General features: G+C 33.5%; 1 protein-coding gene across 2 annotated transcripts; it reads left to right on the top strand.

Moving 5' to 3' along the window:
• Nucleotides 1–571: 571 nt before the first annotated feature.
• On the top strand, nt 572–12418 carry LOC138310462 (uncharacterized). 2 transcript variants are annotated; one of them, XM_069251689.1, is made up of 6 exons: nt 575–731; nt 3448–3648; nt 5163–5255; nt 6402–6476; nt 10284–10365; nt 11178–12418. In XM_069251689.1, the coding sequence occupies exons 1-6, from the start codon at nt 674–676 to the stop codon at nt 12109–12111; spliced, it is 1443 nt and encodes a 480-aa protein (XP_069107790.1). In that variant the 5' UTR covers nt 575–673; the 3' UTR covers nt 12112–12418. The 2 variants fall into 2 exon arrangements, with proteins under 2 accessions (XP_069107791.1, XP_069107790.1); XM_069251690.1 differs by lacking the exon at nt 6402–6476 and having other exon boundaries at nt 572–731.
• Nucleotides 12419–13162: the final 744 nt, after the last annotated feature.

Genomic DNA, 13162 nt, shown 5'->3' with positions numbered 1-13162 from the left:
CCCAGCAAAATTTAAAATGTGTATGTAGACCTTTATTAAAAATATCTCGGACGAGTTCGACAATCAGGTAGATTTGACTTCAACTTAATTACGTAGTTATTGCTTTTTGCGATGATAATTATTGAACCTTGTGAACACGATAATGTGAGTTAATATGCACCAATCTTAATGAAATTTTGTATGTAGACCTATTAGATCTATGTTCATATTTCATAAACAAAAGCCATCAGTTGGCTTGTAAATGACATAACTCATTTTTATCAAATATCAGGTGACCGTTAAGACCCATGGGCCTCTTGTTGTATTATGTCTCCATACCATGAATATCTATTCAAGTTATAACCCTTAAAATTTTTGGCGCTTTCTGCGTTACGGTAGTGCTGTTAAATTGCATCTGCAATTGGATACAATATGTTTCATATTACGTCATAATACACAATTTATTATTCATTTTATAATATTGGACAATTACCAGTCGCTTTATTCTTGTTTGAATGACAATAACTTTTTATTTTAGCTACAATCTACAGTGCATGATCTTAGGTTGAATTTAACGCCGCTAGTCAGGATAAAACTGAGGACACAACCCGGATATAAGTAGTCAGTCAATGGGTTAAAGTGATGGTCCGTGTTATAGCTGTGCTTTATATCTTATTCTTTACCCAGTGTCATTATGGAGAGTTGGTGGTTTACATTGTCCCTATTGTTGTGTGCCTACAACGTGACTAGAGGTAAGAATTAATAATTTCATGTGCCGTAATTGGGCGAACATTTTGACATTCATTTTTTCTTCACTAATCTTTTGAAAACCATATGGTTTGATGAATTAAACTTTGAAATTCTTTCAAATGGCTTCAATTACAATCTAATTGAAATACATGTCCGTATATGCACTGCGTTGAATAGAGCATACCACAACATCCCAGAAGGGGTCATGTTTGGATGACCTTTGTACCACGTGTACTTCAGATCCAATGCATTTTCTACCACAATGCTACATCAATTGACAACACCATTTCGTCCCAGTAAATTCGGACAGCTTTTTCAAACAATTTCGTCCTCTTAAAATTCAAGATTTCTGGAAGCAGTAATTTGATGAGTCATTTCCAAAGGTCACCTAGACATGACCCCTAATGGGATGTTGTCAAATTTTCTTATCCAACGCAGTAATGATAAGGATCTGTATTTCAATCAGATTGCTTTAGATGCCATATAAATGTTAGTTACAATATTGAAATTATATACTTTAAAATTGTTGTGTTTTATGCCTTATGTATGATTAGGTGGAAACATACCTGCATAAACCACTCTACGTTAGCCGATAATACTGTTAAAATGTGCAATGAATGACAGTACTGAAAAAAACAACATTTAGCCCTTATTTGTACTAAACTAAAAACCTTTACATTCAAATTATTTTGATTCTCAAAATGTTGTGAATAATGTTTTGAAAGCCCATCTTGATTCGTGACCATGAAAATATAGCACATATATCTTTAAAAGGCAATAGAAATATATGTATAATGCTACCGCTACCATGGTTTGATTGATTCAATTAACGTCCTATTAACAGCTAGGGTCATGTAAGGACGGCCTCCCATGTATGCGGTGTGTGTTTTGGGAGGCTGTGGTACATTCGTATTGTGTCTTCTTGTATAGTGGAACTATTGTCCTTTTTATAGTGCTATATAACTGAAGCATGCCGCCGAAGACACCAAGCAACACACCCCACCCGGTCACATTATACTGACAACAGGCGAACCAGTCGTAGACACACTGTAGCAGGCATCGTCATGCATGACAACAAACGTGACTGACTCTTGGGGAATATATATTGTGACATCACGAAAACGTCACAATATAAAACGTCGCTTGTGTAGTCGCATATGTGCTAAAAATTCATAGATTTCAACATTTTCTCTTGCATTCAATTCGTCGTTTCACTTGTAAATCATTTACATGTAAAGGTTTGATAATGAAGTGCATAATAAAACTAGATAAATGCTTTAATTAAAGTGAATAGTCGGTCTAAATGCGTTCATTGGTCTTCCAAAAATTCTCACATATTAATACGACGGTCAAGTTCTGCTTACATTTCCCAGTTCTGACCATTGAAATAAATAAAAGTTGAAGCATTGAAAGCGAGGCTGCGTGGAAATGTAACCACCGACATAGTCAGCCGGGAGGACGTTTTAGGATTCCTATACTTAAAATTAATTTCTTCGTACGCAGACAGATTTTGACGAGAGATATTCTATTTCTTTTTCATAAGAAATTATACTGGATACATTCACATCATTTTTACCGACATTAGCCATCCTTGCCCGACTGTTCACTTTAAGCTGGCTATTTTCGCACTAGTTATTACTTGACCAACTTTTGTCTTCTAGTGATCATTTGTTTCCCTTCATATAAAATTAATTAATATAAATATTTCTAGTGTATAACGCTATCGCTACCAAGATACACTGTGTAATTTGCGGTTTCGTTATACATGTAAATGATTGATAATTAAGTTTAAGTGATAGAGCAAGTATTTATGAAAGATGTAGAACTATTATAAAATGACGACACGGATGCATGCGGATGAAAATTATTAGAAAGATTCATTATCGCGTTCAAAATTTCATCAATATTTATAATATACGCAACTCGTTTCTTGAGATTTATTGAAATTCTTGTCACCGGATCCTCGTGATTATTTGTGATATTAGAGGGGTAAATTCCATATTTAAACGACTATATTTTGTCGCCGGCAAAAAAGGAACACTGACCCATTTTGTTTCAATAGCACCATTGAATTGGAGATTTCGTGTAGATTCGCCAATGGCAGTGTTAACCCAATTTCTCTGTTTTATGGCCAGTACCTATATCGGGTATTGACACAGGGATACTTAAATCTGCTATACGCTTTCATATTTGATCATTTTCATGGAATATTTGAGTTTAGGTCTACTGTATAAAAGCTAACATTCTTTTGGTTTTAATTTCGGTCAATTCGCAATTTAATTTGAATTCGCTGAAATAAATACCTCGCAAAATTTATTATTTATACATATTACAGCCTACGTATGATTGACGTTTTCAATGATAGAAAAATAATTCGTGAAAAAAATCCCTTAGTCTTCTTATAAGTCCGCTAAACCTGCGTATATTATTAGGCTTTAAAAATGCCTTATATATTTATTAGGCAATTATAAAAAAAACAAAACCCAATAATACAGGCATGTTTTAGCGGACTAGCCACCTACTGCTTACTAGTTTATAAAATTATTTTCATATCGTCGCAAAACGTAGGCATATTTTGGAAATAACAATGTCAATATAAATCGCGATGTTAAAATCGTTAGTTAGAAAAAAAAATAAAAATAATTCAACGCAAAATAAGTTGAAAAATAAGCAAAACTAATGTTTATAGACGTTGTGGTTGTTATATCTGTACAACAGTGTGTGGTGACCATTTCTTGGTGATGGAGCCCGCCACCTGTGGAGATGCGCTTAGTAACTGTTTCATGGACTACGACGGAGTGCTAGCATACCGGCCTCATTTGGACCAGTACGAACGAGACATAGGCTGTGATACGTCCCATCTGGCAATTTGGCTTTGGGCTGGTGAACCGTTCAAGTGTGAATTTCAGAATAAAACAGGTATTTTGACTTTTATGCTATGCTTTAAAAACTTCTTGATAATGAAGGAGATAAGTTTTGTTCCGTGCTGCGTTATCTCAAACAATCTTGAACTGAAGGTTAGCTTTCTTCAATGAAATCGTTTGTTGGCTTGTTGATTGTGTGTGTATGTGGGTTTTTAGTTTAACGCCCTATTAACAGCCATGGTCTCGGAAGGACATGGTAGAAACAAATATTATTTGGGGCAATTAAAATTGATAAAACTTAATTACCGATAACGTAACCTTGGGTACGGACAAATCGATTTTCGATGATATTAGTTATTAAAAATGTTATATAGGCACGATAGTATCATCTAAAATAAAAGTCAATCTGTGATAACTATGATAAATTTTTATAAATTTGATTTATTGCTTTATATCAATGGGATCTCGGATTGGTTTGATACTGGTCAAAATCAGTTAATATTTACAAGGGTTACGGGACTTTAAAATTGTTAAAACAGACATTTCTTGATTTCCGTGCGATACTATTTATTGTCCGATTTTAACCAAATGTTACATATTGCTTAATATCAATTAATGAGATCACGGATTGTTGTGATAATGGTCAAAATCTGTCAATATTTGCAAGAGTCACAGGACTTTAAAAATATAAAAACAAACAATTTCTTGGTTACTGCTCAATAACTTTTGTATTTATTATGCGATTTCAGCCAAATTATTTATTGCTTTATACCAGTAAGATCTCAGATGGGTTTGATACTTGTCAAAATCCATCAATTTTTGCAAGGGTTACTGGACTTGATAACTTCACTTACTTATTAATAATATTTTCAACGGTAAATAACTATTATATGTGATGTTTAAACTACTGTACAGGCGACACATCCACTTCTGTGGAATTCTTGTTTGTATGTGTAAATAAAAACATCTGCAGAGGTCACTTTATAATTACTAACCACTCTTCGAAAATGTGAAATAAAATGTCTTATTTGTCCGTATAAAATAAAAACTTGTGCATTGTAAGAATTGTAACCGGTCCATCTAGCCATGTCATATAGCCGTGTCATAAATATCGTAAGACACATGTGTAATAATACTATTGTGACGTCACAGTTAGTTTTGACGTCATAATCTTTATATGACGTCGTATGACTGTCTCAGTAGACCGAAAAGTCACATCCGAGCCAGATTTCTACTGGTTTATATACAGAAAAAAAGTTTCACTTATATTTCTATTAATAAAAATTATGTGATAAACAGAATCTTACACTCGTGACTATGTAATATGAAATTTATCAAACTCGTTAAATAATTAGATATGCCATTCGCCTAAAGGTTCGTGGCATATTAAATTATTGAACTCGTTTGATAAATTTCATATTACATAGCAACTCATGTAAGATCCTCTATTTCTCAGAATGTTGTTAACCTTTGGTAGTGAATAACATATGAAAAACTCTTCTTTACTCGTGAGTATGAAAATAACGGCATGTATTAAACCTTAAAACAAATGTTTGATAAATTTGATAGGTACGGATATGTCTTTTTCTGATGATAACGTATCACTGAGTGCCGTGGAGAAGATTGGCGAAGAGAAACACATATACATCTGCGTCACCAACGGTGAGTGTATAACTTGTGTAAGTGTTTGGTTCCGGATTGCGAGGAAGCGGAGTCTGTTTACATTTTATGCACATAATGATAAATACTTTATAGGTCAATGGGTATGAAGTAAGTGCAATGATGAACACTTGGTTTGATTTGGTTAAGTAAGCATAAAGGGACAATTCAGTCTAAGAGTTTCTTAAAATTTGCGCATATTTCGGAAACAAACCAGTTCTTATAGAAATTAGATTAGTTGGTTTTACTGTAATATGCCTGAAAAGTTCACTGTAGTGAAATGTTCAAACTCGCTTATCAGATGTCTTGTATACCGAACCCTGGCTCTTGCCATTGTAGTAAAGAATTTTATGTCTATAACTACTCAATTCACTCTAAAAGTAGTGTGTTTACTTTATTAGATGCTGTTGTTAAATATGGATCCTAAATATGTATAGATACTACATAAGTATTAAACTTTGCTTGGTTGTCTGTGATGCCAAGTTTGATTGGATATCTTTAGAGCTTTTGAACAAAATTATGGACATTCTAATATACGATTAACTAACAGGCCCAATCCAGAAAGCGATGTGTATGAGTTTTTACGTATGCATGGGGAAACTAATTTGAAAATTGGATGCAGTCTAGAACTAAATAGTGTGGACTCTGGTATTACCTTCCGTATGATAGCTAGAACTAAATAGTGTGGACTCTGGTATTACCTTCCGTATGATAGCTTAGTTTTTACTTGTGAATCAGAACTTCATATTCAATCGGTCGATTAGTACATTTAGCAGTAAAATCTGTATTTTCCATCGAATATGAACATTATATCTTCAAACGATTAAAGTGTGTCCATAATAAACTAGCTTCCATATAGCCAGTTTTGATTATTCATTGAAGAAGGGGTCGGCAATTCTGGCGATTTGTGGTCTGTTATTTCCGCGGTGATGACGATTTCTGATGAAAAAATTCGATTTCGAGAGGCACATTGCGATACTTGCGAAATGTTGAACATTTGTTGAATCATTTATACTCTTACGGCTATTTCGAAGAAATTGAAAACTGCTTTAAAATGTTCTCTTTTGTTTTAGTAAAAAATATGACTTACAGGTAAGTCTAAGGTATATATTTAACACCAATCTCACTGGTTCATTATGTTTTGATCAGGGACTATGGGTAGTGGACAGGAACTTTGTAACTCAAACGAAATTCGAAACGGGATGAAGGAAAAAGAAATGGATTGTACGTATTAAATTCATCAACACTATTTCATTTCAAAATATTTTATTGATAATAAGAATTATAAACATAATTACGATACATATGATATCATGAGCATAATAAACTACTTATGGATCGGACAACCGGCAAAACCTATACAAATGCTTCCCTCGAATTTCATGTTTTTTGTAGATGTGTAAATATTTAAGTCAGTGAACATATCTCATATTCCCGGAATAAACTTGTTCATTCATTCAGTTATGTTTTAAACAACTTTCGTGCTAAGAATGTTTAAATATATTGTCCTTTAAACATTAAAACTTTAAGTTTGGATCTTTTTTCAATTATGACTTCCTCATTGCTGCTATTCCGAAATAAAAGAAACACAAGCTAATAATATTAATTATCCATTTCACGTCTGTGTCATTTTTGTTGAGACGTAGCTGCTATTGCCTCAGTGACAGCTTATTTAGAATAATTTTGAAAGGAAAAAGGAAAATGATCAGTATGTCCAACTGTAGTAACCATTTGTTGAGCATTTGTTGAAACATTTATGATCTGACAGTCAGATCGCAAAAACAAAACAAAAAAAGTAAAAAAAAAAAAATGCTAAGAAATACTTAACCTTCAATAAAAAAAAACCTTACTATGCGATTATTTTATATTCGATACTATGAGACGTTTTCATATGTGGATATGAATGATAGGGATATTGTAACCAAGGATCACAAAGTGTTGTAAAATCTGAGGCTTTTTGCAGAGAGTTTTACAATAAAAAATTAATCCCGACGCAAATCACGTCGTATGGATAGCCATGTAATAAAGCCTTGACCGACATGAGTGTTTCTCAGGAGACCAGCTAGCATTAAGCTCATATGCATGAAAGAATACGTTATATATATATATATATATATATATATTGAATCTTAAATCTGAAATATTATCATATTTGACAAGGCGTCTGTCGTTTATACCGAAGGCCTAATAGTTCGAAGGCTCGGTAATCCGAAGGCCTATATTGGTTCGTTCGTTATTCCGAAAATTAGTAAATATACCATTGTTATATATATTTAGCTTTTTATTTGGACGGAGAGGGGGCACAAATGGTTTCCTTGACACATGCCCAAATATTATTATAAAACAAAAATGCAGGCCATTTCAAGATATTTTTTATACATTATAAAATTAAACGAAACGTGGCGAAATTTGTATTCAAGACATTACCTGAGAGAAGATATATAATAAAGTTTATGAGATGTCCAGGAAAAATATGTCGATCCAGTAAACATTCAAATTTTCTGAAATATCTTGTAAAGTATATACACTGTACATGCATAGGTACATTCTGTATTTTTGTAAGTTAAAGTAAAACTTGAGTGGAAGTTAAAATTACCATCGTAAAAAGCTCGACTCATCTGGACTTTGACTCATAAGTTGTGTATAATAAACGGACTTGTATAGCCAGTGAACAAACTTGTGACCTAGTTGATGTCATATGTCTGTTTTTTCTTTGGTTTCTTACAAGATTTCATGGGTTTTTGATCTGTCACTTTATTGTTACAAAACGGATCTCTGGTTATCATGCATACATGTGCATTGAACAAAGCACTGCCTAAATTGAATACCATGAGATCACTGTCTAAATTAATTACATGACAGCGTTAGATTGGATGTGGCGAATTATTTAACTAACTTTACAGATATTATCTCCATATATTATCATAATATATCACCACATTAGCAAGAATAAACAAAAATCCTTAGAGTTAGATAATTAGAATTATAAAAGAGTATGGTGGGGTTTAATGTGCACATATTATAGATAGAATTCTATCAGGTTGTTGTGAATGTGATTATCAGGCCAATATATATATATTTGAGTGTATTGTTGAGTTTGTAAGATCCACAAATATATTTCCGAGCATATAATACAGTACATAAAAACAGTTGTGTTAATATTTCAATTTAAACATGTAATCGAATTCTTCTCACTTATAATTACTTGGTAAAATACAATATAAATACATTGAATGTACTACACAATAGTAAATAACCAGAAAACCGTGCCTCTGATCACTGGTTGCCATTCCTCCATATAGATCTAATGGGTGTTTTGTTTGAAATTTTGAATTTTTTATACGTGTATGAATTATGTATTTATAATAATAATTACTATGCAGTGTTGTGTAGGTGATAGCTAAATTATTATTTTAGTTATAAAAAATAATATTTTTCTGGAGATTGATTAACTCAATCATCATCTTAAAATTATGTCCTATATTTTCTAACTCTATAATTAATAGTACAGATAAATGTAGCTAAACATATATGTACTTTTAAAAATCTTTCAAAGTGTATTCAGTGTATTCATAAATACAGCAAAACTGATTACTCCCCTTAACAATCTTAATTTAAATACAGAATCCAGTATCCATGACTGGCCCCAACACTCATGGGTGATGACCAATGACTATGTAATCCGATATGTACATTTTTTGTCTGTATCCTATGGGTGGAGGGAAACCTTTCATTGAATACTGGATTCAGTACCAATAACCTTTTAAAACCTGGTAAATATCTTCTATTTACATACAGTTTTAGCAATTAAACATAATTTAAAAAAATCTATAACGACTAATTTCCACATTCAAATCTTGTATCTGATAATTTTAGTACTAGTTGTTACTTAGTGAGAGAACTTAATATATAGGCTACGCCTGTTGTTCAATCCTTTTAAGTAAGACTTATCGAATTTCTACTGTATCTTATACTCTGTATTTGCGTTTCTACTGTATCTTATACTCTGTATTTGCGTGTAGGTATTGATTGTGACGTCATGTGTTTGCGAACGTGTCGTCATACTTTTCTGAGACGTGAATTTCGACCACAAATAATGACCTCACAATAAAGACCTGCCCGCGTGGGAGATAACTTTAATATGTCAAGTGGACAGAGATATATCAACTCTCGTGAATGATTTTGACAGCCAACCCGAGGCTTCTCTTGGTAAGTAGCGGGCTGATCAGCTGAAAACTTTTACTCGGGTTGAGATATACCTATCCACTTGACAGTACCATGTAAGATTCTTTTAATCTCATAAATTATACACGTGTAAGATATTTTCTATAACAAAGGAGATATCTGATATTCTTTATAAGATATTTTTTATTACATACATTGTAATATATCAACGGGTTTACATTGTACTTGAATAAAGTTTGGTAGGTACTAGTTTGTGGTTTATTAAAAGCATTTTATTTGCTTCCCCTTTTTGACATTAAACTTTTTGCTTTTCCTAATGTAAGCATTTGTTTACAGTCTTTTGTATCGAAAACTGATAAACTTCTGTCATATTTTCTTGTACTCTTTGCATTTAAATATTTTCTATTTTTGATATAATTAAAATACAGATCTTTTAACCACTCCGTTCTAAAAGAACCTGACAACATCGAGTCATGGGTATTGTTCCAATGACCTTTGTACCACCTGTACCATCCTACATCAATTGAAATCGTCATTTCGTCCCAGTATACACAGACAATAAACTTTGTTGTGCTCTTTGGGCGAGATGACTATGTATATAAAAATGATTCTGACAGCTTTTTGAAACTGTTTCGTTCCCAACAAGATTCTGGCAGAAGCAATTTGAGTTCTCATTACCAAAGGTAACCAGAACGTGAGCCCTAAGGAGATGTTGTCAGATCATCTTATCAAATGTAGCGATAGTAATGATTTGTATATCTATCGGATCTTCGGACTGTAGGACTTTCGGAATATAAGACGGTACCCTTGCTAATATAAGTATATTTTGTGTTGCATTATACCTAGATTTCCTGATGATAATAGGATCCTGCCTTGGTGGAGTGTTTATTGTAACGACAATAATTCTGTTTGGTTTGTATAAACGACGGTAAGTGTTTTGTTGTGTTCAACCCACGGTTTACGAACTTTCTTTCGCGTGAGATTTACTTTCGCGAATTTCAAATTATATCACCGCGATTTAATATCTACAACTTTAAAATCAGTTAATGTTAATCTTCGCGAACATGTTTTGAAATTTTGTAGGCACAAACGAAAATTGTTTTGCGATTATATATTACGGCTTTTTTCACGACAATCGATTTCGTCATTTCAAGACACATGTTATAGGCATTATTTCATGAACTTGATAAGAAAAACAATAGTAAAAGGTACGCTTTAAACATGCATTATTCTCTCGTATCCATATCGCGATTTTTTGTTTTGTGATATTGTTTTTCTCATTTTAGGATGAAATCTTTTTTCTAATCTTTTTTAATTACCATTTATACAGTACAGCTGCATGGTACAAACTATTTGATAACCAGATTATAGAAAAAAAACAATGAAAACAAATTACTTATAAAAATGATTGAACTGTATGGGCTTTGACATTAGGAAAGTTGTGAAAAAAAGTATACGGCATGACACCCGGAAAAAGGATTACAGAAGCCACTCTTGTTGAACCTCATTTGTGTTTCATTAATTAATGATAATTCAGCACGCTTGATGAATGTTGTGATATTTCGATCAATCGAGTTAATAAAGACTTTATTGATGCAAAAATGATAATTGACCGTTCGTGTACATTTAAATTTGTTTCAGACCACAATAATAAGACCATAATTTTGAATACAGGAAAGTCATTTATCAACCAGATATTTTTTTAGGAATAAATATGGTCTTTTACATCCTATATTGCAGAACATGGGAAAATCCTACATCATGGAAACCCTCAAGTGGAATTGCAGGCGGATCAAAGACAAGCCATCTGGACTATGACTATCCGTACTGGAATGGTATCGATACTCACCAATACACCCTCCCACGGACCCGCCATCCGAAGATCACCTTAGTTCGTTCCGTACTTAGGAAGCCTCTTGGTACCTTTGCGGGTCATTCAGACGGAAATCTGCATTTGTCACCTCGTCAGTATACAAACACATGCCATAGGGCACTCAGCAGCAGACCTTCAGTGTCTGCTCCAGAGCTTCATCTGTACGAGGAAATAGAACCCTGTTTACGTGTGAATTGCCGGTACCAATCAGATAAGTGTAGACCCGATATCTCCGACCCGGATAAAAACTTCAAAAGTGGTCATGATTGTGTCGAACTTCAAACCAAATCTGTTAGTGAGTCTAACCCTGACAAGCATTTGTACGCAGAAATATGTACCTGTACTCCAGGAACACAAAGTTACATTTGTTCTGGTCACGAACAATCTCTTCAGGGTAAATATACCAATAGTGATCATAGTTCTGAAAAGCTTTTCACCAAATCTGGTAACCCGGACATACACTTGTACGCCGAACTATGTACTTGTACTCCAGGAACCCAAAGTTACATTTGTTCTGGCCAAGAAAAGTCTTTTCAGGATCAATTTACCAATAATATTCATGATCACATTGAGCTCCGCACAATACCTAGCACAGCGTCCGCCCCTGATCTCCACACGTTAGCAGGGCTCTGTGGATGCTATTCAGGTCTATTTTGTAAATGTAGCACAACTCGTACTAAATACAGAAAAGAATGTAAAAAAAGCAACATCTTCGACGGTGGAAGTGACATCGAATTCCATATTTTATCTAAATCTGAATCTTCACCTGACCTTAATGTGGACACAACTGTTCTTCCTTAGGACGGCAATTCATATTTAGGACGACAGTTCATTCCTCGAACGACGATTCATACTTAGGATAACAGCTCATCTTAAGAACGGCAACTCATACTTATGACGGCAGTTCATACGTAGGAAAACCGTTCTTTCTTAGGACGGAAGTTCATACTGATGACGGTAGTTCATCCCTAGGATGGTATTTTATACTTAGGACGACAGTTCTTCCTAAGGACGGCAGTTCATTCTTAAATTCATGCTTTATAAGGACTGCAGATCAAACTTAGGACGGCAGTTCATTCTTAGTACGGCAGTTCACCCTTAGAACTTACTCATATGTCTTTATTATTTTTAATTTGTTTTCATACTAAATCCAACTCTCTGATTGGCAGATTCGTTTTCTTCATATACTATGAAGAAAACATCCGAGAATGGCACGAAAATCCGACGTATCATGACGTCACAATAGATACATCGACGTTGCGTATTGATTTAGTAAAATGATCCATTGGAAAATCAATAGAATCGTACATTTAAACGTACTTTATGTTATCAAGTAGTCTGAAAAATTAATTATACGCATTGATGTAACTATTTTTTAACTTCATGGAGGTATGGAATAAATTTTGTTTACAAACTTTTGTTAGAATCCGCTACGCGGATTCACACAGTTTGCAAACAAAATTTCTTTCATACCTTTATGAAATTCAAAAATAGTAACATCAATGCTTATTTGAGCTTAGTGAATAAAATTCTAACAAAAATTACATTGCAAAAGCCAGTGATTTCTTACGCTGCTGTCAGATAATTTCATATAATCCAAATCCTTACATGACCCTGGCTGTTAATATGACGTTAAAATAATCAAACAAACAAACAAACAAAATTCTAAAAAAAATTGAAGTTTTTGGTATATATGAAAGTCTCTTGTATATTAATCATATTACTGTACTGATGCAGATATATAGGAAAGTAGTTAGGTCCCTAACCGCTGTTAACGTTAGTCGTTAGCTGTTAAGCCTTGCCTTTCAGCAAAGGACGATATTAAGCTCCCCAGCATTCGATGTGCAAATAT

This window comes from Argopecten irradians, chromosome 16, assembly GCF_041381155.1.
Source record: "Argopecten irradians isolate NY chromosome 16, Ai_NY, whole genome shotgun sequence".
NCBI classification, from domain to species: domain Eukaryota; kingdom Metazoa; phylum Mollusca; class Bivalvia; order Pectinida; family Pectinidae; genus Argopecten; species Argopecten irradians.
Note: the sequence above shows the minus strand (reverse complement) of the source record. Positions and strands in the feature narration are given on the sequence as shown.